Source organism: Onychomys torridus, chromosome 2 (assembly GCF_903995425.1).
Source record: "Onychomys torridus chromosome 2, mOncTor1.1, whole genome shotgun sequence".
Lineage (NCBI taxonomy): Eukaryota > Metazoa > Chordata > Mammalia > Rodentia > Cricetidae > Onychomys > Onychomys torridus.
In genome coordinates this window covers 1,651,925-1,679,014 of record NC_050444.1, presented here as the reverse complement: position 1 = coordinate 1,679,014, position 27,090 = coordinate 1,651,925, and the positions used below count along the sequence as shown (strand labels likewise).

Genomic DNA, 27,090 nt, shown 5'->3' with positions numbered 1-27,090 from the left:
TCATGTTTCCTTTCCTTTCCCGCATTTCCTGTACTTGTTCACTTTAAACCTGGGTTCAAATCTGTGAAAACTCATTAGTTTATTTAGGAAAACTCACTCAGTTCTTCCTTTCTTAATTTTTAGTTCTCTCATTTCCACTTTCTATGAGATTGTAACTATTACCCCTCTCCCTTTCCAAGTTTTTTTTTCTTTTTTCTGTTCCCTCCCTTGGAAGTTTCTGCATCTACTTTTTTATATTTAAGAATGTGTATCTGACTTCACAGAATTGTTTTCCTGAACATGTCACTGTCACCATCTCTGTATAGTATTCCTGTTAGAGCGGAAAGGGGGCTTCTGACCAGTTGTTAGTATTACCAAGATTTTTTTTAAAATATTTATTTATTCATTATGTATACAGTGCTCTGTCTGTATGTGTCCCTGCAGGCCAGAAGAGGGCACCAGATCTCATTACAGGTGGCTGTGAGCCACCATGTGGTTGCTGGGAATTGAACTCTGGACCTCTGGAAGAGCACTCGGTGCTCTTAACCACTGAGCCATCTCTCCAGCCCAAGATTTTTTTTTTTTTCGGAGCTGAGTTAGTAAACTATTTTGCTGCTTCCAGGATTCTTTCTCTTGGATTTTTTCATGTGAAGCTCATTCATTCATCTTCAAATAGCATTTAACAATATCTGTCATAGATTCACTATTGTTGAAATCCTCTGATCATCACAGATCTTGCCAGGAGAGTGATTCTCTTAACTTCACACAGTAATCTGCATTCTGTGTGAGGTGCATACAGGAAACCTGTGTTGAAAGGGTCTCCCTTGGGATCATTTCCAAACAGAACAATGTGAGAACAGGAATAAGGATAAACTGTTGGCCATTTTTGTAAAAATAAATCTTATTTATTCTCCTTTTATTTGTTTGCATGTGTGCCAAATGAGTGAGAATCCAAAGGCACATTTCTGTGTAACAACTCTTCACATTTTTGTCACTGGAGATGGATTGATTGAATAGACATAGCTTGTTTTCTTGCTCAATTGCTCTTTCAGTCAAATCAGGGCCCATGACCTAGGGTATCTCAAATTTGAGGCATGAATGTGACACAGACAAGTAATTTCAGGGTTGTGTTACTATTGGAGTACCCATGGTTTTTATCATACTACACATTCTCTGTACCTGGTGGTGTATTTTTCACATTAGCTGTTTCTTGGGGCTTGCAACCTGGTTCAAGTCTTATTTCACTTCCCGGGTATGTAAAGAAGTGAAACACAGATTAGCATATGCTTACTCAGTATTAACAGTGAATTTTTAAATACTCCTGATGGACAGTGAAGTACAGTTCTCAGCAAGACTGTTAGCATTAATGATGGACCCTAATTCCTGGTCCCAGGTGCTTTAAGTTAGACGTGGTGAAAGTCAAATGTTAAGCAGCAGCAAGTATATTTTACTGTGTTCTAAATCTGCCCTGCTCTACTCACTCCAGGGCTGCATATGATTGCTCTGTAGCAAAGAAGAGGAGAGCTGAAGAGCAGGCACTGGGAGTGCCCGTTAACAAGAGGAAATCTCTATTAATGAAACCCCGACACTACAGCCCAGACATGGACTGCAAAGGAAACCCAGACAGCAGGAATGAGGATGATGGCCTCTTAGAAATGAATGATCACTCCAATGCAGGTAGCAAAAAGGCATGGCCCAAACTTTATATATTCCTGTCACCAAAAGTCATTCTTAGTCTGTGGAGAATATATAGTTACTGTGGCTGTTAAAGTAGATTTAGCTTTGGAAACAAAAAAAACCCAAACACTTGCCTCACTCAATATTCACTTATTAAGGCACTATTTATTTTCATCAGATTCAATTTAGCATCTATAGACACAGATTGACTGTGGCCTGGACTCACTTCAAGTAATGGTTGAGGTATGCCTGTAGCAGAAGTTTTTGTGTGTCCAGCCTGGCCCACGGTCAGAACAATTCTCTCTCACCTACAGGTCCTGCAGCCACTTGGACCCAAATTAACACACATAGGCCAATATTATTTTTAAACTATGGCCATGGCAAGCTCCTTGTTATTTAGTTCTTATATCTTAAGTTATAACCCATTTCTATAGATCTATACTTTGCCACATGGCTTGTGTCTTACCAGTACTTTTACATCTTGCTTTTCATGGAGGCAGCTGGCAGCATCTTCTCTGCCTCTTATTTCTCTTCCTGTCTATCTGTTTGGATTTTCTGCCTGTCTCTAAGCTGCCTTGACATAGGCCAAATGGCTTTATTTATTAACCAGTCAGAACAACATATATTCACAGCATACAGAATAACATTCCCATCATATGCCTCTTTGTATAGAAAGTAGAAGACACTAAGCCTTAAAGCTAAAGAGTCTGTCTGAGTAGATAGCTAATTTCTAAAAGAATCCTTCAAATTACAGGACATATTTAAGATTTAAGATAACTTTCCAATTATAAAGGTCAATGTAATGTTCATTAATGATATGTATATACATACATATTTGTTGTTTATATATACAGCTAAAACATTAACACATATTTTATGAATATGTATAGCATTATTTAGCTGCAAAATATAATAGTAATAGCATGACTCAATGTAGGTGTTCTGTGATATTAATATTTTTGCATATTTAAAAAAATACCTAGAGCAATAGATTATAGAAGTGACCGAAGGTTATCACCCTTGAGGCTTCTTCAGTGGGAGAACAATAGAAAAGATACCTCTGTGCACATATTTCTAAAATAAGCCTTTTAAGCTTATCTTTATAACACAGTAATTCAATCCTTTGCTCACTCTTCAGACATTCTTTACAGGATGAGTGAAATGTAGCTACTACGTTAAGGACCTAGAGTTTATGTCTTCCCAGTCCTCAGCTGCTGGCAAGCACTGCGCATGCAGGAGTTGAAGTGTCATTGATTGGTTTGTGCATGAGACTAAGGTGTCAGACATGCAAAAATCTCAAAAGCTATGAAAAGTTTAAGATATAAGGCTTGACTAATAAAAACTAGAATTAAACATGCACATATCCTGTTGAATATATACCCTTTCCTGATTGTGACATTTAGGGAATCAACATATAATAATAAGTAAATGATTTATTTGAAAACTTAAACAAATATAAGGTAGTAATATTTGTAGATTATATTTTTATAAGTAGAATTCTATAAATACCTCTGAATATTATTTTTAAAGGTATAAAAATATATTGACTGAAGACAAGTTTCAAGGCCGAGAATCTTTATTATCTTGGCTAAATATTGAAGATTCTGTGTTTTTTTTCCTATTTGTACATGGATAATGATGTTTTTAGGATTTCTCAAAGTTAGTATATGATTTTGAGTATCAGGGCTCATATTGAAATTGTAATCATCTTTAACTTTTTCTATATCCTTGGTCTGGCCACTTTTCTGTATTGATTCATAGACATGACAGATGGAACCTGATCTTAGCACAAGTTCTTAGACCATTGTGGATTTGATGTCTATCCATGCAGCTTGTCCATGAGCCAAAGGCTTTAGAAGGTCTGCAGACCTCCCACCTTCTGCTCTAACAAGTTGATCATCATAAATGCTTATTATCAATTAAGTGAATATTGTTCAAATATATGCAGTAAAATATTCAGTCATAAGCATTTATAGACATCTATTTGCAGGCTTACAAAGGCTAATGGTTGCAGTTAATATTAGAGCTACTACTGATAGTGATGCTGAAATTACCATGGTGATGATTAATTTTCCACTCTTTATGTATTTCAGCCACTTTAAATGATACCATTTCGTCCATTTTACAATGTCACTTAGTGTGTAGAAACCTAGTCTTGGTTTTAAAGATGAAATTACTAAAGACCAAAGAGAGTTAATTCTGAAAGTAGCACAGATTGCAGTCTAGGGAGAAAGTACCTACCTAGCAGATCATCTAAAAACCAAGCAAAGTAACTCTATTCCAGATAGTTAGCTGTGCTTTACAGGTTCAGTTCTCCTTGCCCATATTCCCTTCAGAATGCATACTGGACAGAGTTCTCACAATGTCTACCTGAAGTTGCAACTTCTAAAAATGACAGGTCACAAATGTTTCTAGCCTAGGTCAACAGAGAGAAGATTTTAACTTACCTTTAGCTTCTGCAGAATTTTAAGCACAGCCACAGAAGTAGAGGGGGTGAAGGCTAGCACTTAGTCCAACAGAAGTTACCTAATTTCAGTGCTCTTCTATTCCAGGCACCTCTTTGCCTTTGCCTTAACAGGAGTTTGTCTAGTTATAGCTTCAGCTATACTGCTCAGATAATGAGAGTATAAAGGACTCATGAAGGCTAAGGTCATGCTCTTGAATCCTGTGTTTCATTCCTTTTTATGGCCCAAACCACTCCACATTCTAACCTGACTCAAAAAAACTACATGTGGGCACTAAGGTAGGTAGTTAAAAATCCTTTCCTTCCTGGGGAGGTAAACACCAGGAAGCAAGACAAGGTCAGACCCCTGGAACAGACAGAAAATGAAAGTCATCATGAGTTCAAACTATACCAGTTGTAGAGTTCCCAGCAGCATGGCCTATATGCTTAGTACCTGGGAATGCCTGCCTGAAACACAGAAGTTTCTAGGAGATGAAATTATACTTTTAATATGTCACATTCAATAAAAAAATAAAGAACAAACCACTCCAGGCTCAGAATTTTAGAAAATAAATTAATTTTTCTATGATTTTTTTCCTGCCAAAATTTCACATTCAAAAGTTCTAATAAATGAGTTTACCTGTAAAAGTGTCCTCACTGGTTACAAAAGCAGAACTGAACCCAATGGCTATAAACCCAGTTAGTTACACTAAGGAGTTCATTCCAAAATCAGTGACTTTTTCAGTGGAGTTCAGAGAAATGATAGATAGAAAGATAGATAGATAGATAGATAGATAGATAGATAGATAGATAGATGTGAAAATTCACTAACTATATATAGGATTACCAACCACTCATCATGGAAACCTGGTTTATAGTCAGGAAATAAAGAAATAAATGAGCTTTTATATGCCAGACCAAACCCCTTTTCTTTAAAAAAATCTACACAAAAGGAAGTTTCCCAGCCCAAGTCCGTACCCACCAAACATGCTTGGCAGTTCACACAGGCCAGAGAAAGGCCTAGGCCATTTCTAAAACTGCCAGCCTGTTCCCTGCTGGGAGTTGACTCTAGAGTTCCCAATTTGCCATCTTTGTGATACTAGCAAAGTTAAGGTCTGGGTTGTATGAGAGTTTTGTGTTTTTGTATTTGCATATTTTGACCAATAACTTAAGAATCATTGTTCTTTTCAGCCTAAGTTAACTGGAAGTAGATTCAAGTGTCTTATTATAAATTTATTATGGAAAAGATTTCAATTTGGAAAAGTGTTTGGCTATTAATATTCTTAGTGTCTTCTCCTAAGAATGACCATGTAGCATGAACCATCTTAGCTAGTAAGGCTTTCTAGGCTGTGGGATACTTGCGGTATGTAACAGAAACAAGGATACAAGACATGTGGCCCTTGGTCTAGACTTAGCCCTCTACTTAATAGCTGTGTGGTCTTAAGCAAGCCCTGGGAGACCTCTGTGAGATGGACTGGAAAGCACTTTGTAGTATTGTGGAACAAAGAATGGGGCACTGCACTAGGCACATCACATTCATTGTCCTAGGAAGGACTGCAGGTTCATCTAGTCATTGGCCTGTCCTCATTCTGAAGATGAAAACCCAGTCTCCAGAAAGCAAGAGCTGACTAGAGTCATATAAGCAGATGGTGCCTAGCCAGTGGCAAATGTAGTCTCTAGACCTCACATATTTGTATATTGTGCCCCAGCTGCTAGCTCTGAGGGGCAGATGCCAGTCTGTGCTGCAGTCCTCAAAGACCTATGTGGTCACCTTGCTGAGCTTTCCTCTCTGTAGCCTCCAATGTTCCTTAGGAATGACTTCTACTGATGAAAGTACGCCAATCAACAGTTGTTCATGTTGAGGCGCCCCCTAATCCCCTGATGTTAGTCTTTGAAAATAGCAGCTGAGGAGAGGAAGGAAGTCATCATTTACTGATTGCCTGTTGCGTGCTCCTGTGATCTCTGTAGTAATGCACAGGCTGGGCTGCTGTTCCCACAGTGCAAATGGAAACCCCAGGCTCTGGTGGGCTGAGTAGCCTGTCCAGCAAGCATAGACACTAACAACAGAGCTCAAACTCCACGCCTCTGCAACAGACCTTACTACTCTTCAGAAAAATAATACTGCAGAGTAGAGAAAAGAGAGAGCCAGTGGCAGGGCTGGGAGAAACAGCACCTTGTCTTAGGTCTGTCATGTCAAATGCTAACTTAGGGTTTTTCACATGCCCACAGTGAAATCTGGGAAGGCTTTTCAGAACAAAGAATGTAGATTTGTGACTTAGACTATCCCTAGAAACCAGTATGGGTACCCCTGGCTTGGGGCTTCCCACTTTCTGAAGAACAATTAATAAATACTTTCTTTTAGCATATAACACACAGTTGAACCAAACAATGATGTAAACTGGAAATGACCCAAAATGTAAGTAGTTGGCAGTCACTCAACGAAGTGCATTGTCCACACATGTGCGAGTTTGTTACTCCGCCTCTCTGGTGATCTGCACTTAATAGGAATATTTTAAACTATGTAGCTAAGCAACAGAGGTAATTGTTGCTTTCTAGAGCTTTTGTTAGCACTCTAACACAGCCCAAATATGCATAATTAGGTATAATGTCTATAAATCATTATTGTACGCACGTGGGTAGTTAAGTGGAGTGAGAGAACAGTTCAATGAATTGAGCATATTCACTGAAAATGCTTTTTATTTGTTTTCTGTAGTTCATAATACTTTAAAATTATCATAACCCTTTACACTTTCTCTTAATAGCCAACTGTGATATTGAGAAAAACTTCATTTGCATTTTAGACTATGTTTAATATATTATTTAAAGCTGGAGTTGCTCTGATTGCAGATTCAGGAGAGGATAGGCCTATCCTATCAACATTATGTGCTTGTTTATCCAGCCTCTTTTCTAGGAACTGAAATGTTAAATTTTTCAGTTTGTGTTGAATAGATCCCAACAAAAGACTGCACCCTATAATCAGCATTATTTACAGGGGCTAGTGTTGTGACTGAATTCTTCTCTGCATCCAAAAATGCTTTTAGTTACTATGGCAATATTTACTTGATCCTGGCAGTCCAGTGTTGATTTAAGGAGATAATTGCCAGAAAGGAAGATGATGGAGATGTATTTTTGAGTGTCCTTGTTAGAGACAATGTTTATTAAAAAATTGAATGAGACAAAAAAAAAAAAAAAAAAAAAAACCTACACATTGTCTTCCAAACAGACATCCTCTCCTACAGCTTCATGCTGATGGCTATACTTTCCTCCAAAGATGTTTATTAACACAGAATGCACTTCACTTGGTGTCTAACAGTATTTAAGGGGGCTTATCATTTGATGTTTCCCATCCCCCACCTGTCTTTGAAATGTAGAAATGGTTGGGTTTTTTTGTTTGTTTGTTTGATTTTGTTGTTGTTGTTCTGGTGGATGTTGGCAGACTCATGACAGGCTGTTTGATAAATTTCACAGCTTGGTGTGTACTGAGAATCTATATGGATAGTTTGCATTGGGCAGCTTTGGTGAACTGACCATACATACATTATGCATACATACATACATTCATATATACATGCAACAAGACAAGTAAAGGGGTGGTACTGACAGCTTCTTTGGAATGGCCTGGACATTTGGAGGTCTGCTCTTAGTCACAGGACCCAAATTGCTCATATTTGACACCCTCAAACCAAGTGTCCCTCATCTCCTTTATTTTATAACACAAATACATGCATATGTCAGACAAGAAAGTATATTACTATTTAAAATATTTAAGCCTGATATTTTCCAATTTGTGTTTCCCTGAATACAGAATTGTAATGTGACACCAAAAAGTGAGCAGAAAGATTTGAAAGCTTCAGAGTACCTCTGTCACAATTTGTGTAGAGGTCTTTGTATCTTAGTTAACGTTGCATAAAAGCTGAGAATATTTATGAAAACTACAGCAAATAGAATTCAAATAATCCCTAAAAATACTTGCCATGATCCAGAGAAATTTGATGAACATTTTTCTGCAGTGTGTAGCTTGTACATTCAAGTTCCTCCTAACTGCTAAAATGCAGGAATATAAGAGGGTGTAAGAGCAGGAACCTCATGTGTGGTGCTGTGTTGCCAAAGTATCAACTTCAGTCATGACAGTACCCTAAAAGGACTTAGCTCTTCACATGCAAAAGATACAGAAACACTAAACTTATTTTTATTTCATTTGTATTTTTTCATCAATCTTTGTAAAATTAATAGACATTACACATTATGCATATTTTGTAGTCATACCAGTATCCATGTACATATACATGCAGATTCATACATATACATGTGTATATAAACTCACATGTATATGAATAGTTATACTAGCTCCTTAAAATATTTTTGCCTTACTGTTTGGTTAATTGGTTACTTTTTAGAGGTAGGAATCTCACTGGTGGTCCAGACTAGCCTTGACTTGCTAGCCTCTTACCTCTGATTCCTAAGTATTGGGATCATAGGCTCCTGCCACTATACCAAGGCCCTTTAATTTTTGTTTTGTTTTTTTCCCCAACATCTGTTTGTTTTTTTTTTTGTTTTTTTTTTTTTGTAGAGGGAATCATGGTAAAGCCCATGGATGAGACCCTTCATTCACCTGCACAAGAAAACTCATTCCGGAAGGAAGACCAATACATGTGCTATCCAGAGCTCATGGTTAAATCTCTAATGCACTTAGGCAAATTTGAAGAAAGTGTGACTATGCAAACCATAAGTGAGAACTTAAATGACAGTGGCATCCAGTCTTTAAAAGCAGAGAGTGAAGAGGCAGATGAATGCTTTATGATTCATTCAGAGGATGGAAGAGACAAAGTCTATAGCTCCCAGCCACCTTTCTGCGCTTCTGGTGATCGTGAAAGTGACTCTGACAGTGCAGAGAATAGGTGGGGCAGTGGCTCCAATTCATCAGAAGACACTGACCCTCACAGAGCCCACAGGCACAAGCTGACTTACAATCACAAGGACCTGTTGGAGGTTTCTGAGATAAAAGCTGAAGTTGACAAATTTACCCCTTGTGAGAACAAATGTGGTTCTGATATTGATGCTACAGAGCCACAGAAATCCCACATGGAACCCTTGGCTGTCAAAGCACAGCCTTCGTTCCCAGAGGCTGAAGATGGTGAGAGCCTGGTCCCAGTTACAGAGGAGCCTGGAGAAATGGAGAAAGTGAAGGGGAACCTGAGTTTGCTGGAGCAAGCTATTGCTCTACAGGCTGAACGTGGTTCTGTCTTCCATCATACCTACAAGGAGCTGGACCACTTTCTCCTGGACCATCTGGTGAAGGAACAGAGACAAACCAAGGTTACTGATGCCAGTGGAAGACAAATCTTTAACAATAAACGTGAGTTCATTTTTGTATTCATTGTAGGAGGAAAGTTGATTTAGAGTTTGAAATGTTAAGTGTGTCTATTCCTTCTAAATTAGCCATTTGACAACTTAACATAATTTAAAAATCAGTTTGTAATCATAAAGCATGCCATTTCTTACTTTGTAGCTACCCTTTTCGTTACTGTTAGCTTAGAGTCTGTGGGCGCTATAGTGTCTTAACACCTGAAACCTTTACCCCTTCTGATTTTCTCATTGAATTATCTCTTCAGAATCCCACCGTATCTACCTTTTAACAGTGCTTGATTGGACATTTCCAGAAGACTTTAACTTATTTTATTAGAGAAATCAAGCCTATAATTTAATTTTTCTTTCTACCCTTTGTTGTGGGATTATGAGGCTGTTTTCGAGCTTCAAAATGACAGACATCAAGTCACTCATAAACCAGGCAGGATGTTCTGAGGCTTCTTATGAGTAAACTATATATATATATATATTTATATTTATATTTGTCAGAGCTGAGGACTGAACCAGGGCCTTGCATTTGCTAGGCAAGCGCTCTACCACTGAGCTAAATCCACAACCCCGTGTTAATATATTTGTAAGATGGTGCTTTCCCAGCTTGCCTATGGAAGCCCACAGACAGCTGGATTGGACTTAAATTGTCAGAAGAAATGTGCTTGGAGAAGACCTTAGATTGCTTTTCCAATGACAGGTGAATGACACATCTTCCCTGGTGGAGGACTATGCCTGTTCTCACACTCTCACACTCGTAGCCTGTAATGTTTGTGAATGGCTATTCCCAGTAGTCCGCAGGTGCCCAGAGAAACATTTAACATGGGTTATGTCCAGGGTCCAGTCAGATTCAGACCTCCAGTATAGTAATGACACAAGCCAGGCATTGCTTTAGTGGGACAGTAAGTTTATGGAACTCGCCACATTTGCAGATGGGGAACAGTGTAAGCACTACACTACCTATTCTGTGGTACCTGTCAAGTAAGAGGAGCAAGAGGAACAATGGGGCAAGTCTGCTTGGTATAACGGAGGATTGTCCCAAGCAAACCAGGACACAGCAGCACTGGAGGATGAAGTCTGCTCATTGTGTAGTGCTATACAAAGAAAATGAAAGAAGAGGCAGGCTGAGCAGCTGCCCTGAGCCTGTGCTCTGGTTTCTTATCATGCAAACAGGTTCTGCCCTCCAGAGCATTTCATCTGCAGCTTTGTTTTGGGAGGCCCAGGAGAGAGGTGCAGACAAAGGTGCACGGTGGACTGTCAGTGGGCCTCACCTGGGCAGGTGCCAGCCCTGTTATCTCCAACACCCTTTCTGGCTTCACTCAGACACACTGTGCTGAAGAGGGGAAGTGCTCAACGCCAGCCCTGTCAGTGCTTAGAAATGTGGTGTCATGTGGACGAGATCCAAGAGAGGAAGCACATCAAAACAGACACCATAGTTTTTCTCTTCTCTGTGAGTGGCACTTTGCAATGGTGTCAAACCCCTCAGCTAATTTCTATCAAAAATTGAAGACTTTGACCAATGGCATACAGGTCTTATGTGCCCAAATAGACTTGAAATTTGGCATTATATTACTGTTAAGTAAAACTTGTATGCACGAAGTCATACAAATCACAATCTTAATATACTCTTTTTCTCTTACAGAGTACAGAAAGGAGCATCTCCCCACATCAGTCATTTTAGTTAAATCTTGTCTTTACTTAACAAAGCTGTTTCCTGGACATCCCTGCCCTTGGTTCTTTGTACTTAAGCACTCAACTTTCAGCATCCTGACTTGTCCTGGACTGTCAGTGCTGGCTACAACTTTGAGGATCCTCAGCCCTTCCTTCTTACTGAAACCATGCCCTCATATAATTAGATCACACACAGCCTACTGTGCCCCATCTGCCTAGGACTGCTTATAATCTAACAACTGGGGTGATTTGGTATCATAGGGGCATGTCTGCTCATGTAATGTAGTACCATGGAGATGTCTGACACAGTCCATGTCAGTGGCCTGTTCTGGTTTGTTTCCTTAGAGCAGGCATGTAGCAGGAATCTTAAATGGTCTTATTAATGAAATCAAATCTGAGCCAGGTATTGGGGTGAATGCAGGAAGATCAGAGAGACAGAACAGCCACAGCTTCCTCACCTCAACAGTTCCTCAGCTGATCCTGTTTCCTCAGACTGGAGGCCTCTGAGTCCTCATTCAGAATAGATCTCAGCTGAACTGTGTTGCTCAAAGCCTGAAAGCTTAACCAGCCAAAGGCCTCTGGTTTCTGGCCCTCACGCCTTATGTACCTTTCTGCTTTCTACCATCACTCCCTGGGATTAAAGGCTCACTTTCTGGGATTAAAGGCATGGTGATTCACCATGCTTGGCTGTATCCTTGAACAGATGGATTTCTGCCTCTGGAATGCTAGGATTAAAGGCATGTGCTACCACTGCCTATCCTCTATGTTTAATATTGTGGCTGTTCTGTCTCTGACCGCAGATAAGTTTATTAGGGGGCACAATATTTTGGGGAACACAATACCAACATACAGGAGGGTGTGGCCTTCCCATTCCCACACAGTAGGCCCTTTCCTCTTACTCTAAGCCAGCAGCTTTATGAGCAGGGTCTTGTAGATTACTGATCGTCACCATAGGGCCTCGAGACTGCTCAGTATTCTTATTGGTCCACACTGAAAGTTGCATACCCCTTCTGAAGGCTGTTTTGCTTCTTTCTCTGAGGACTCACATACTTCTAGTTTTCTGACCAACACACACACACACATGAACACATGAACACAAAATTTTTCCTGATCAGTATCCTGAGCACAAGTTTGGGCAGTCTGGACCATAAGATTGCATTTCTGTGTCAAGTTTAATTAGCGTCTTGGCCATAAATGTATGGATGTGTATGCACGTGTTTGTGTTATATGAGTGTGCATGTGTGTATGTACATGTATGCACATGGATGTGAATGTGTATGTGTATGCATGTGCATGCATACATATGTGAGCATGTGTACCTATGCAAGTGTGTTTATATGTCTGAGAGTGTCAGTGCCAACCTCATCCTCATTGCTATTCTGCACTCATTTATATTATTTATTTATAAGCCTCTCTTGCCCTCAACACCCTGAATACCAGTACTCCTAAGATTATTTTCATCCCTCCCATCCTGGGTTCCTATCCTGTGGCATCCGTCCCACCCTCACAGGTCCTTAATCCTCTGGTGGCTGGGAAGCCCCATTTTCTGTATTTACCTTTCCTCAGATGCCCCACTGGGACATTTCCCTCCAAAGGCTTCTCCATCACCTCAGCTCTGAATCTCTGCAGCAATGACCACAGCTTCCCTCTGTGGTCACCTCACATACTGCTGAGATGTCCTCAGGGATGCAGAATCTTGGGGAGTTTTTTGTTTGCTTTTTTTTTTTTTCTTCACTTGGTTGTGTAGGACACAGCCTATTGACTCACATCAACTGCTCTGCAGGAAGCAAGCTCAACTTTTATGTGAGTAGCTGGTTCACCCCCAAATTCATCTGCTGCCAGGGATCCACAAGGACAAAGCCAGAGAGGCTTTCTGCCTATATGGTAGGCTCTTTGTCTTATAATTTTAAATCTGCCTTTTTCTAAACTCTCTCAATAGAGGATGGCTTGAGGTTAAATAAATTTTCCTTTCTCGCTTTTTTTTCTTTTCTCCTTTTCAGGAGCATGTTCACCTTCTGGCACATGGTGACTTTTCATAGTAAAGAGTTAACTATAATATGTGATATGACAACTTAAAATCATCTCTGTTGTTAACAGTCCCTTGCCCTGTGTCAGCCTTTGCTTAGGAATCCAAGAAAATTGAATATGTGTTTTGCTTCCATGGGTCTTAGTTGAGGGTTTTATTCAAAGGCAACATAAGAAGAATGTTTGTGATGGCAAAACTGAATAGTGTGAGTGACACCCGCAAGGCCACTCTATTGAATGATGAGGAAGAAACACCATGTGAGTGTCTCAATTCAATTTCTCTATAGATTCACCAAGGCCTGAAAGGAGGGAGGCCAAGTGCCCCATCCCTGGCTGTGATGGCACAGGGCATGTAACTGGGCTCTATCCCCACCACCGCAGCCTTTCCGGGTGCCCCCACAAAGTGCGAGTTCCTCTGGAAAGTAAGTATTCCTTATCCTGGGGACATACCTATGCCATCATACACACAGCACAGCCTCACATGGTTGTCCTATGTTCCTTCTGGTTAGAATTAGGAATGAAAACATTATCTATCTCCATGTTTCTTTAAGCAATTTCCATGTAACTATCTGAGGTGTTTGTGTGTATTTGTTTGTTTCTGATTTTGAGATAAGGTCTAGTTTATGTAGCCCTGGCCTGCCTCTTCCTCTACTGTGCCCAGTTTAGCTATTGTTTTTAAAATGTAGTGTATTAGAAAAATTAAGGAATAGTAATTTCAGATGCAGTGACCTCCTGACCTGCCCTCAACATGAGATCACATGCTCCTTGGAATTCTCTCAGGATGCCTTGTCACATCTGAGCCCCCCAGGGCAACAGCAGCCTTTCCTCTCTCATACCTACCATAGTTCTTCAATGCCCTAGGCTGTAGAAGGAAAGGGAAGGACTAGCTGAGAACACTGGGCTGTTACATGACTTCTCATCTGGTTATTGGGACAGTTCTTGGTCTACCCCATGGGTGAAAGTGGGGATACTTTAAGATTCCCAACAGTCATGACTTGGCAAGTCACTAGTTTTCCAGCCCACGCTAGCTGTGGCATTAGCAGTTTCTCAGTCCAGCCTTCTGAGGCTTCACTCAGTCTTCCTCTTCCCAGTAGTCATCTGGCAGGGGAGGGTAGATGGACACATGCAAAATAACACCACTTAGGAAATAAAAAGGGCTACATACACAGACCTCCAGGTTACAGGGAAAGGATTGAAAGAGTTTTGTGGAAAAATAAACTCTCTGCCACCGTAGAGAAATGTACTTAGAAGGAAAAGTGGCAATGATGAGCTTCTCAGGGTAGAGAGGCAGCAGGCTCTGTCCCAGCATGTGTGTGGCCCCAGAAGCACACAGAACAGTTCCTCAATTCACTGTGAGTAGAGCCATTTGGGGGAGGGGGATCTAGGTCAATACTGTTTGGCACTCAGAGCAGTTTAGACATGAGCTATCTTTTCGGGCTTCCTTTCTGAAGGAATGAGGAGCTTTGGTTCAGTACAAATACATCCCAGGAAGAACCATGGTGGACTACCTATCTGAAGTCATTTGAATGTAAAATAGAAAAGTAAATTTGATGGTGTCTTATGTATGTGTGTGTGTGTATGTTATGTTGTATGTATAGTAAATTGTTCCTACCTTTAACATGGTATTTTGTGCTTAGTTCTTGCCATGCATGAGAATGTGCTCAAGTGTCCCACCCCAGGGTGCACAGGAAGGGGACATGTGAACAGCAATCGCAACACTCACAGAAGGTAATTATGATGACTTGCCAATCATTTACATTGTGAACTGCAAAAAAAGTTTCCACAAATGAAATAATAGGTCATGTGTTGAGAGAATTGTTATGTCACTATTAAATGTTGCCTCTTGAAATAGCTAACAAGTAGTCTCAATCTCAGGAAAAATTATATTAGTGGTCAACTAAAATAATGAAGCCGTTGTATCTAGAGATGCTCAGGCTCCATGTCCATACAGCCACACACAGCATATTCTTTTCTTCCCTAGATCTCAGCAGCATACGTGGATAGTGGAGGGTGGCATCAGTGTTCCTTATGAGTTGTCACAAATTCCACTCAATAGACATTTAGAAGGGTCTCACTGTACAGTACAGGGCTTTGAATGAAGACCATGCAAGGAGTATATGGCATTTTTATTAAAATGTAAGCTAAAATAAAGCACATTGTGTGTGATTTTACATACAAATACATGGTATGTACATATGGATATTTTAAGTGAAATTTTATTTTATTTTTACTATGTATTTTTAATGTGTATGTGTGTTTTTCCTGCATGTGTATCTCTGCACCACATCTGTGCAATGTCCACAGAGGCTAGAAGATGGTGTAGGCTTTCCTAGAACTGGAGTTATAGTTATAGTTATAAACTGCCATGTAGGTGCTGGGAATCAAACCCAGGTCCTCTGGAAAAGCAGCCAGTGTTTTTAACCACAGAGTCATCTTTCCAGTCCTGGTTTGTTTGTTTTTTTAATTTTTATGTGCACATTTTATATTACATGTGTGGTGTGTGGGTATGAGCTATTGTTTGGCTTATAAGAATATTGCCAAAAGATTTCATATCTGTGCTTTCAATTTAACTAAGATATAAAATTTAGTCTAAAATTTTGCTAAAGTTTGTAAGATAATCATAGGTTTATCATACTAATTTCTGTTGTCAGACAATTGTGTGGTGTGTGAATGAACATATTCGATTTAAAATACTGAGTTTCAGAATCATTACATAAAACTTTGATTTTCTTTAAATATATTCACTACTTGTCATCTCTGAGATGGAGCTAGGGATCAAATGTAGACACTGCAGTTTGCAAATACTTCAGGATCTTTTGTATGATGATGATGCTAAGTGAAGTATTAATATGACTTAACATTTGCTGTGTGCCTAGGGTGCTGTGTGCCTGTGCCAAGGCAGACCACACTGTCACACTCTCTCACATCCTCCAACTCTTCTTTTTTGAACAGTCTTTCTGGTTGTCCAATTGCTGCAGCTGAAAAGTTGGCACTGACACAGGACAAAAGTCAATTTGATTCTTCCCAAGCTGGGCACTGTCCTGAGCAGGCTCACAGGTATGAACTCTGTTCATTGGATCCAGCAGAAACTCTGTCCCACATGTGCCATTGCTCTGAGGGCTGCATGTCATGTTCAGTCACCAGTATATTGAGAGACTAGGCAATGCAGCATCATTCAAATGATCTAGTTAAACTTTCAGAAGTTTGACTTAAAGTCCCTATCTTTACAAGGCTAGCATAATATTGGTGAACCTAAAGGAATGACATATATAATCACATATATTAATCCAATTCTCTGTCACTAATATAACACAAAGTAGGCTCCCATTTGTGACTGATTTCTTTTCTGCCTGGAGGAAACTCCATCAGGAACATTCAAAGTATGTGATTGTTATGTGCTGTCTTTAGGTCCACATAGGCACAGGGCTTCCATGATAGGTAGCTAGTAACAAAGTATCTCCCATGGTCCCTTGAGTGCCCAGGTTCCTCATAATATCTAGTAGTTTAGAAGATATTTTACATAAAATGAGTGTTGATACTTAAGGTAATACAAGTTTACTTTGTAACAATTATGCATGTAGTAACAGTTACTTGAGAGAAAAGAAAGGTATCAAATGTTGTTAATGAGCCACTATAAATGCAAAAACAACTAGTAGGCTTTTTAGTATTTCTAGGGTGTTCTACTTTGCTTTCTGTTCTTGTGATAAAATGCTCTTACCAAAAGCAAAGTGAGGGAGAAATGAATTTATTTGGTTTACACTTCCAGGGCACAATCCATCACTGAGCGGAGTAAGAGCAAGAATTCAAGCTGGAGGCATGGGTTAACCTAGAGAAATAACACAGTGGTAAAGACTACTGGATGATCTTGCAAAGGACTGGGGTTTAGTTTCCATCACCCATATGGCAGTGTACAACCATCCATGACTCCAGTTCCCAGAGGTCTAGAACACTCTTCATGTAGGAAAAAATTTATCCACAGAAAATAAAAATTTAAATGAAAAAAAATGAATTCAAGCAGGTACTGAAGAAGAAACAAAGGGCCAGCACTACTTACAGGCTTGTTCTCTAAGCTAGCTTTGCTATACATCCCAGGCCAACCTGTCTAGGAATGGATGCTGCCTGCAGAGGGCAAGGCCCTTACACCAACCATCAATCAAGGCAGTGACTCACACATGGCCCCAGTCTAGTCTGATCTGGACAATCCCTCAGTTAAGGGTCGCACTTCCAAGTTGACTCTAGGTTGTATCATGTTGACAATTAAAAAAATAGGGGGAAACACACAGGATGTGGCTTCTCTTGATATTTTTTTCCTAAAGATTCAATTGAAAGAATCAAAACCTACATCCAAGTCACATGAGTGAAAAACATCAAATGAAGATCACAAATTACTAAATATGTAGCAATAAGAAATCTTAACATGGGATTCTTCATTAGTATTGGAATGTTTTCTTGTTTCTCCCTAAGTAGGCTTATGAAAAGCTGCAATGAATTTCTTGTATATTCATTGCTTTATAAACTAATGTCATTTTAGATTAGAATATTTATACAATTTTAGGGTGACAAACCAACTTACAGTTACATCCACTATTCCTTCAAGCATTTCTTTATTCAAAAACAAATTTTCATAGAATATATTTTGATCATATTGTTTCCCCTTCTCCAGCTTCTCCCAGGTTCTCACCACCTCCTTACCCATCCAACTTCATGTGTGCTCACTCACTCTTTCCCTACTCTAAAAAATAAAAAACCCAAAAAGTTAAAATTGAAATAAACAAACAAAAAACAAGTAAGACAAAAATAACAAAACAAAACAAAATATGTGTATGTGCATGCACACAGTTATATACTATGGAGTCTGTTTTGTATTCACCAATTACTCCTGAGCATGGGTATGCCTTGGACTATATTGATATACCCAGTGACACTACAGTGGAGAAAATTAATTTTCCCTTTCCCAGCAAGAATCAATTCCAAATAGATTCTACATGGGGGGAGGGGGGGTTGGACTTTGTGTCCACTTCTCTTTCTCTATGCTGCAATTTTGTCTAGTTTGAACTTGTTCAGATCCCTATGCATGCTATCACACTCTCTGTGAATTCATATGTGCATAAGTCCTGTTGTGTCTGGAAGACACTGTTTTCATAGAGTCACTTCTGGCTCTTACAGTCTTTTTACCTATCTTATGTAGATCCCTGAACCTTGAGGGGAACGGTTTGATGAAGACATCCCATTTAGTACTGAGTGCTCAAAAATTTCTCACTCTCTGAAAATAGACCAGGTGTGGGTCTCTGTATTAATTCCAATCTACTTCAAAAAGAAATTTCTCTGATGAGAGTTGAGCAATACTCTGATGTATGGGTATAACAGTATATCATTAGGGGTCATTTTAGAGCTACATTCCTTTAGCATAACAGTTTTATTAGATTTTACCATAGATACATGACAAATCTATTCTCAGGTTCCTGACCACATTAGCAGAATCAGAAATGGGCTCCAACTCATGGAGTGGGCCTTAAAACCAAAATGTAGTTGGTTACTCCCATAACATTGTGCCACTATTTACTAGTATCTTTCATGCAGGTCACTGATGTCAGTTCCAAGATTATAGCTGGGTGATACTGTTACTTTTGTTCTCTGGTAGTGTGCAGAATACCTTGCATCATAAATGCTAGCCAGTAGTAGTGAAGCTTCAAGTTAGGTACCAGCTTTTTCAATGGCAGGGGACTTTTCAACAAAAGTCCTTACAATCAGGTTGTAAAGAGTAACCAATAAACTTAGAAATCACCTGTTATGCCTAGGGGTGAGGGTGGTCTATAGGAACCCTTTGGCCCATTGGGTCAATAAAATGTGACCCATTCCTAGCACTGAGAATTTTACCTGGTGGCATGAGATATTTAATTGGGGCATTGTTTCCCACACTATATGGTAACTTCATTAAATTTCTCTTATTTCTTATATTCATCTATATTTTAGAAAGCTCCTATAGTAGTAGGTTTCCTTATGACTTTTCAAATGGCCTTTAAGTGTTAATTGTTCCTCCTTATACTTCCTCCTTTACCCTGACCTCTCAGCATCCTGTTCAGAAAGTCTTTTCCTCTGCCAGTGAGTACCTACTCCCCGCTTTCTCTTCTATCAGATACATAGCAGGTTTTAATAATGAAGTGTTTTCTACTCTTGTCTATTGTTATTATTAGTTTTGCTGGGTGTAGTAGCCTGGCTGTCATCTGTGCTCTCTCAGAGCTTGTCCATGCCTGTCTAGCTTTCAGAGTCTCCTCTGAGAAGTGAGATGATATTCTAATAGCTCTGCCTTTATATGTTACTTGATCTTTTCCCCTTGCAGCTTGTAATATCCTTTTACCATTTTGTACATTTAGTGTTTTGATTACTATGTGTTGTGGGGGAGTTTCTTTTCTGATCCTATCTCTTTGATATTTGTTGTGATTCTTGTAATTTTATAGTCATCTCTTTTATATTGGGGATATTTTCTTGTATGATTTTGTTAAAACTATTTTCTGTGCCTTTACTTGGGTTTCTTCTGCTTCCTCTATACCCATCATTCATTGGCTTGGTCTTTTTGTGGTTTCCCAGATTTCCTGAATGTTCGTTCTGGTTTTTTCCTTGTTTATAAATTTTAATGGTTTTTTTTTTTTTTTTTGACTGAGATACCCACTTTTGCTACCTTCTCAACAAGATGTGAAAATCTCTTTTTCATGCTTTTAATCTGTTGGTAAGGTTTAGCTGTAAGGGTGGTGTTTTGTTATTCTAAGTGTTTCATTTCCAATGTTATTTTAGTTTAAGTTTCCTTTAGTGATTCTCCTTGATTTTGTTGTTGTTAAATTCTACTTTAATGTCCTAAATTATTTTCATTCAACTTTTTGTTAAGAGTTTTTCAGTCTTCATCAAGGCATTTATTCATATCATTAATGTCCTTAAACATATGTATAATTGCTATTTTGAAGCCCTTGTCTACTTCCTTAGCTAAGTTGCATTGGTGTGAGCCTATTGCAATATGGTTTCTGGCTTCTTTTTCTTCTTTTTTTTTTGGAGCTGAGGATCGAACTAGCATTCTACCACTGAGCTAAATCCCCAACCCCGGTTTCTGGCTTCTAAAAGAGGAATATTTTATGGTTGTTCTTGTTTGTGATTCTGTGCTGGGATCTAAGGATCTGGAGTTAGGATTTCTTGGTGCAGATATCTGGTTTCATGCTTTTTTTGGTGAGTGTTCCTGTCCTTGGTTTCTGTTGCTTAGTCTGCATCCTAATCAAGTGTGGTGGCTCTGAAATCCCTGGTAGAGAGCTGTTCTGTGGGTATCAGGAGTCACAAAACAAGTTAGGAAAAGTCAAGAGTGATATTGGGAAGAACTAGGAGGACCCTGGGCCCATACCAAGAGGCTTAGTCCTTAGGGATGGAGGTAGACTATTGGGTTCGATGTTGGCTGTACCAGTAATAAGAGTAAGTCTAGGGAGACTGGTTTGGAGGACAGGGAAGAAGATGTAGGTTACTCATCTGAATCTCAGGTTAGTGTGGTAGCTAGGAGTTATCAGAGTCAAAGAGGAGTTTAGACTGCCCTGAAGGAAAAGCTGAAAGAACTGGGAGACCCTGGGTCTGCATATGAATCCTTCAAATATTTTTAATGTACAATCTGAAAAGTTTTACCCAGTCCACAAGTTATCACAAACATTTTCAACATTTTATTTTGTTGTAAAGTAAAGTGAAAAATATTTTTTATTCTGAAAATTCTGAAAGGTATGTTTATTTGTGATCTTTAATACTCAGACCATAGCTAAGCAGAATTCTACTTTGCTTGGCCAGAGCTTGCTGCACAGGTATCATGTTCTTGTTTAGTTCAGACACAAAAAAATCTACAGGAATATTTAACTCAGACTTAGAGTAGAACTCTATGAGTATAGTAATATAGTAATTTAGGTACATCTTGAAATAATGACAGTTTAATACATAATACACATAATGACAATACATTTAATATCTCTGCAAAGGACTGAATACCCCTTTTTTACTGGTAGCAGTCTGGACACAGAGCATGGAGCAGCAACATAACCAGACTCAACCCAAAGCATCCCCTCTCACGGCATCTCTGAGCATCCACTGTACTGTGAGCACATCCTCTCTAAATGCTGGGTAGTGTCTCTCTTAACTGTCAGGCAGTGGCAATTCCATCCACTCTAAATCCTGACAACAATTTCTTTCTATTTTCTTCAAACTACTTCTTCCCTCTTACCAGGACAAATTTGGTGAAGCAAACTGAATTTAACTTCCGCTCACAAGCCATCACCTCTCCAAGAGCTACTGCATCAAAAGAACAAGAGAAGCTGGGGAAAGTACCATTCGATTATGCCAGTTTCGATGCACAAGTTTTTGGTAAACGTCCTCTCCTACAAACAGGGCAAGGACAAAAATCACCACCATTTCCTGAATGTAAGCTTCAGATTTGAATCCTAACACACATTACCCTAAAATGCATCTTGTGTATAGGGGGGTTATAACTTAAAATATAAAATCTCTAGAGATGACAGGAAACAATAGTGAAATAAGTAAGTAACCATCAGTACTAATTTTATATCAAAGTTACACTGAATATTTTATTAGTTATTTCACAGATAGTACCATTATTGAATCTAAGTATAACAGTGCTGAAGAGATAATTAAGATTGTGATTAATATATTGAAAGCTATGACAGCTGTTTTACTATATTATTTTAATTCATGTTGTAGTTGTGGCAATCTAATAAGATGAAATATGTAATACTATTTAAAATATTGAAATCATCAAAAGCCATCAGACTGAAGGTAGGGAAAGCTGAAAAACCCCAGAAAACCATTTAAGGAATCAGAAATTTACTAGGATAAAAACGTATGACTGTCAAAACACTGACTAATAAATTTAAGGATTAATTAATATACAAACCTTGAAAATAGGTTAAACAGTATTTTCATTAATTCTCATACATCTGTGCAGAAGGTTGAACTGAACAGCTGTGCAATGTATAAGACTTGGTGGTCTTGTATATACATTTCTCTTAAGTATGCTAATGAAAAGATGGAGAAACAGGTGTTAGAAACAGAAATGATGGGCAATATGTAAGAAACGTACCCACCTGGAGTCCTTTGTGAGCCATACAGTTACTATAGCCTTAAAAATCTGTGAATTTCTCAGCTCTTCCATCTGAATGGAGTAGGCATCTTGTCAGTCCAGTGTTTGCTTCATTATGTCACATTGACCCACATTTTCAGGATCCTAGAAGGCTACCTAAAACCTACCTGGAAATGGAGATCCCATGGATAGAGCAATGCTTACATGTACAAAGTCTGTGTTTTCACCCCTCTACCTTCTTCCAGATAGATCAGAAAACTTGAAAGGAGTTTATCCATCATTGATAAAGTACATAATAAAGAAAATCTACCTATTCTTAATCAAAGTTGTCCCAGCAAACCTGAGTAGCCACTGGCAGCTTGTTAGATTCAGAAAAAAAACTATCTACACAATAATGTTTTTTATCTAGCAGTCCAATTTGCATAAATATTTTTATTAGATGTATACAATGTATACATGTTCATATATACTTAAATCACATGAAGGTGGATGAAAAGTACATTACAGACTCATATTGTTTTGGATTTTAGTTATAAAAGAAATAAATAGAATTAGTAACATTTCATATTCTTGTAGTTTAATAATATTCAGTAATATTTTTCATTAAAATATAAGCAAATCTTTAAAATAAGCAATATTTAATCCAAAACTAATATCAAAGTGCTTTTATATCTTTATATCTTAGATGTTTCTCCCATAACCTTGAGGGGTGCTCACAAACAGCCCACAGTAAAGAGATATATGCATAATTATGTCCTTCAGAGAATCCATGATACCCAAAACAAAACACAGAAAGTCAGCCTTGATAACTAAATGGCCTATCTCTTCACCTTGAGAATAGACTCTCTCTGTCCTCTGCTCAGGTCACTGAGGACTCTGTCCCAGTTAAGTATAGAACAAACATTCATTCCAAGTAATAAAAATACACCCTGTCTAAGCAGAAGCCTCAGTGAGAGCAGCCCCTGAAAGGTGCCTGGCCCCACCCTTGAGTCATGGTCTTCCTCTTGTTCAGCTTGTATACATGCCTGTCCTGGGCTGTTTACTGTGTATGATGGGCTTGGCTCATTTTTTTAGTCTACAATTTTGCATACATATTGCCAATACAACTGTCCTGTAACATTGATGTTGGAGTTTCTGTCACCTATAAAGAAAATACAAAAACTCTTAAGAGCATGGGCATCTTTGAAGAATCATATCATCTGCTCTGTGCACCTTGGTGAAACCTGCCTGGGTAACCATTTAATGTATCAAGAGATAATGGTTCTGCTTTAATTTATTTTAATGAAAGATGTTTTGTCTTAAAAAGAAATCTTTGATGACTGAAGCTGAGTACATGCAATTGCTAATCAAATCTCTCTTCAACAGCAAAGCATTTTTCAAATCCAGTGAAATTTCCTAATGGGCTGCCTAGTGCTGGCGCCCACACACAGAGCACAATCCATGCCAGCTCTTATGGCCACGGTCAGTGCAGTGAAGACACCCACATAGCAGCAGCTGCTGCCATCCTGAACCTTTCCACCCGCTGCAGGGAAGCCACAGACATCCTCTCCAACAAACCACAGAGCCTGCGTGCCAAGGTAAGCTAGGCCAAGAGCATGGAAGGTGGGCCAGCAAGTGAGACTCGAGAATCAACTGCCTTTCGTGTTCCTCACTGCATCCACTCACTTCCCCTACTCCCTACCCAAGCAGGGATGAGTTCTCAAAGGATTCAAGGAAGGAAGGTGGGCTTATTTTGGAGGTACAGTCATCTGAGGATCAGTGACTTATGAGGTGGTTGAGGAAAATCACATCACTGTGTCTGTTTTGAGGTATTTGATGAACAAGGAAAAAGAGTTATTGTTAAAATGCATCTCTTCTGTGGAAGCTGTTTCACCATCTGCAGATCAGAGCCATTTAGAAACAGTGGCTGGTGGAGCATTTTCAAAACTGACCATGGAGTTATGGTGTACATGTCACCACTGCATAGCATGAGGACATCAAGTTTGTAGTGTTTTCATGAGACCCACAGTACAGTGACTCATCAGACTAAGGAGACTAGAGGCTTTAATGTTCAGTCCAGAATCAAATTCTAGGACCTTTGTGAGTACAGTGCATTTCCTAAGAGATTAATCATATTTTCCATAGCTTTCCTTTCTAACTGTGGGAAATATTTATTTATGTACTTATGGTGACTTAATGAATGCACAAATATCCTGCATGCAGTTAGCCACAGGGGAGGCAGTAAGGGCAGAGTGTTTCTCCTGTTTATACAGATAGCCTCACTCAAAGAACTTTTCACTTACCTAGATGATTAGAAGCCTGCCAATATAGAGCACCCAGACATTTCTTGTCACAGATTTCACCCTTGCTTAAAATGGAAGATTTCCTGAGTGAGTCTCAGACCCTGAAGTCTGTGCAATGCAAGCTAAGATATTTCCCTTTAAGAGCAGCCCCATCTTTGTGTGGTCAGCTGCTTGCCTATGCTGTGCCAGGTCTTCAGGAAAGCAGGTAGCATAGTGCCACCAAGCATTTGACAGAAGAATCAGAATTAGCTTCTGGAAGAAGCCAAGCCAAGTAAACCCCAGGAAGAGATGGTTGCCAAAACCCACTCAAAAACAGTCTTTAAACAAATGAGGTTCTTAGACAAAGAAAAAATATATCCTCTAAAAATATGGAGAAAATACCAAACTCTGAATTCATAATGCCAGTCACAAATTACTGACACAGGAGATGAATTTGAGGGATTTTAGAACACAACTTTATTTTTAAATTGACATTTTAAGGTCTGATTTATTTTTCCTTTTTAAGGCATAATAATAGAGATATTTGGTTCCAGAATTACTTCAATATTTTCCTCCCTAGTGCTATGTGCCTGACTTAATCTGTCTCATAGCAAATAAGGTCTGCCGTCCCAGTTACTCAATGTGAAGCAGTTGAGTGGCACTGCTAAGACAAATGCTGCACATGTGCACATCTCCCTGGTCCCCAGAATGCTCTTTCACCTCAGATCTTCAGGGTCCACTTAATTGCTGATGTCAAGCAAGTAACACAGAGATGACTAACAGTTGAGTGGTGTTTTCTATTCAGTCTGCTCTCTTTTCAAAACACATTTCTGATCAGAAAAACACCTGCTTAACCACCATATTTCAAAAAGCCATATGATCCTTTTCTAATGTCCGTTTGTCCACTCCTTGTGTCAGCAAGGCTCTATGCAGCAGACCTGGTTTTCCTAAGATAATGTCCTCTCCAATACAGCTCCTTGCATTCTCCACTGATGCCTGGATGTGGACAGTGGAAATAGAAATGGCTTAGGTCAACTTCTGAAAGGAGGTACTTATGCCTGCCAGAGATATTAAAACATTTTCCTCTGAGAAGTACCTACCTCACACAATGGTTGTTAACAAAGGATAGTTATGGCTCTCTTCAGCATCAGTGTGAACAGCACTCACATTCCTACACAATTGTACCAATTTGTAGAACTCTGTCTTCGTTGGTGTTATGAATATAGAACTGTTTCTCACAAATTTGCTGAAACAACTCTTTTAGAAGCAAAACAAATCAAAACAAAAACTGGTTAATTAATTCTGTAGACCTGCATCTAAGCAAACCATGCTGGATGTGTGGCTTTGCTATTGCCAGCAAACATGGGATTAGATGCCATCTTCCCCTGAGCATTGCATGTGGGCCTCATTCTTCCTCCAGGAGATTTGAGTTTTTCTCTCTATCACAGGTTGTTAATGTCTTTATTTCTGAAAGTTCACTCCCATAAGATCTCCTATGCTTCATATTTAGAATCAAATGCAGAAAACAGATTTTCTTATTCTATAGTTATGTCAGTATGTAAGTCATGTTGGCAAGTGTAGTCTAAGCACTGGCATTGTCTTTACCAATGGTTAAAACCAGTTGTTCTCAACTTAGGGGTCATGACCTCTTTGGAGATAGAATATCCTTTTCACAGGGGTTACCTAATACCATCAGAAAACACAAAAAATTACATTCGGATTCATAACAGTAACAAAATTGATGTTATGAAGTAGCAACAAAAATAATTTTATGGTTGGGGATCACTATAACACGAGGATCTCCATTAAAGGGCTGCAGCATTAGAGACCTTGAGAACCACTACTTCAGACTGAGCTTCAGATGCTGGATTCAATGAGCTTACCAATAAGCCGAAGGAAAGGAATGCTCCACCCTGGACATCTGAGGTAGAGGTGGGCCTGTGGTGGCTGGGGCATGCACAGGTGGCTTCACAGTGCCTTCCATCTGAACTGAAGATGGCTGGTTACTTCTTTTCCTCTTGTTCCCATCCAGAAACATTTGCTTTTTGGTTGTTTACAGCACTGATCAGAGAATTAATTGAAGAGCACACTGCATGCAACCTATAGGCCAAAGCCTACAAACCTTAAAAGTGCTGAAATACTCTCTCAGGCAAAAAGGAGTTTTCTACAAGTACACAAGTGACTCTACACTAAGTAGGGTTCTGAATTAGTGATCTGCAAAACACTTGGAGTGTTTTCAGAGGGGCAAGGAAATTCTGAGTCTCTATCATATTTTAAATATAAAAATATGATGATGTTAAGGTTTCTATTGCTGTAAAGAGACATCATGACCACAGCAACTCTTATAAAGAAAACATTTAAAAGTGCTGGCTTACTGTTTAGTGGTGTAGTCTGTTGTCATCAAGGTCAAAAGCATGGCAGTATGCAGGGTGACATGGTGCTGGAGAGGTAGCTGAGAGTTCTACATCTAGATCCTCAGGCAGCAGGAAGAGTAAGACAGTGGGCCTGGTTTGAGCTTCTGAAAACTCAAAGCCCACGCCCCAGTGACACATATCCTCCAACAAGGC

General features: G+C 39.2%; 1 protein-coding gene across 6 annotated transcripts in view; it reads left to right on the top strand.

Moving 5' to 3' along the window:
• Positions 1-27,090, top strand: part of LOC118577749 (suppression of tumorigenicity 18 protein) — a 157,752-nt gene that overhangs the window by 94,873 nt on the left and 35,789 nt on the right. For 5 of the 6 annotated variants that reach the window (XM_036178391.1, XM_036178392.1, XM_036178389.1 and 2 more), the window contains 7 exons: positions 1,466-1,656; positions 8,670-9,455; positions 13,438-13,572; positions 14,788-14,878; positions 16,103-16,207; positions 21,393-21,586; positions 23,628-23,839. In XM_036178391.1, coding sequence (XP_036034284.1) covers positions 1,466-1,656; positions 8,670-9,455; positions 13,438-13,572; positions 14,788-14,878; positions 16,103-16,207; positions 21,393-21,586; positions 23,628-23,839 — 1,714 coding nt within the window. The remainder of the gene's footprint in view (positions 1-1,465; positions 1,657-8,669; positions 9,456-13,437; positions 13,573-14,787; positions 14,879-16,102; positions 16,208-21,392; positions 21,587-23,627; positions 23,840-27,090) is intronic. The other variant, XM_036178393.1, reaches the window with a different exon arrangement.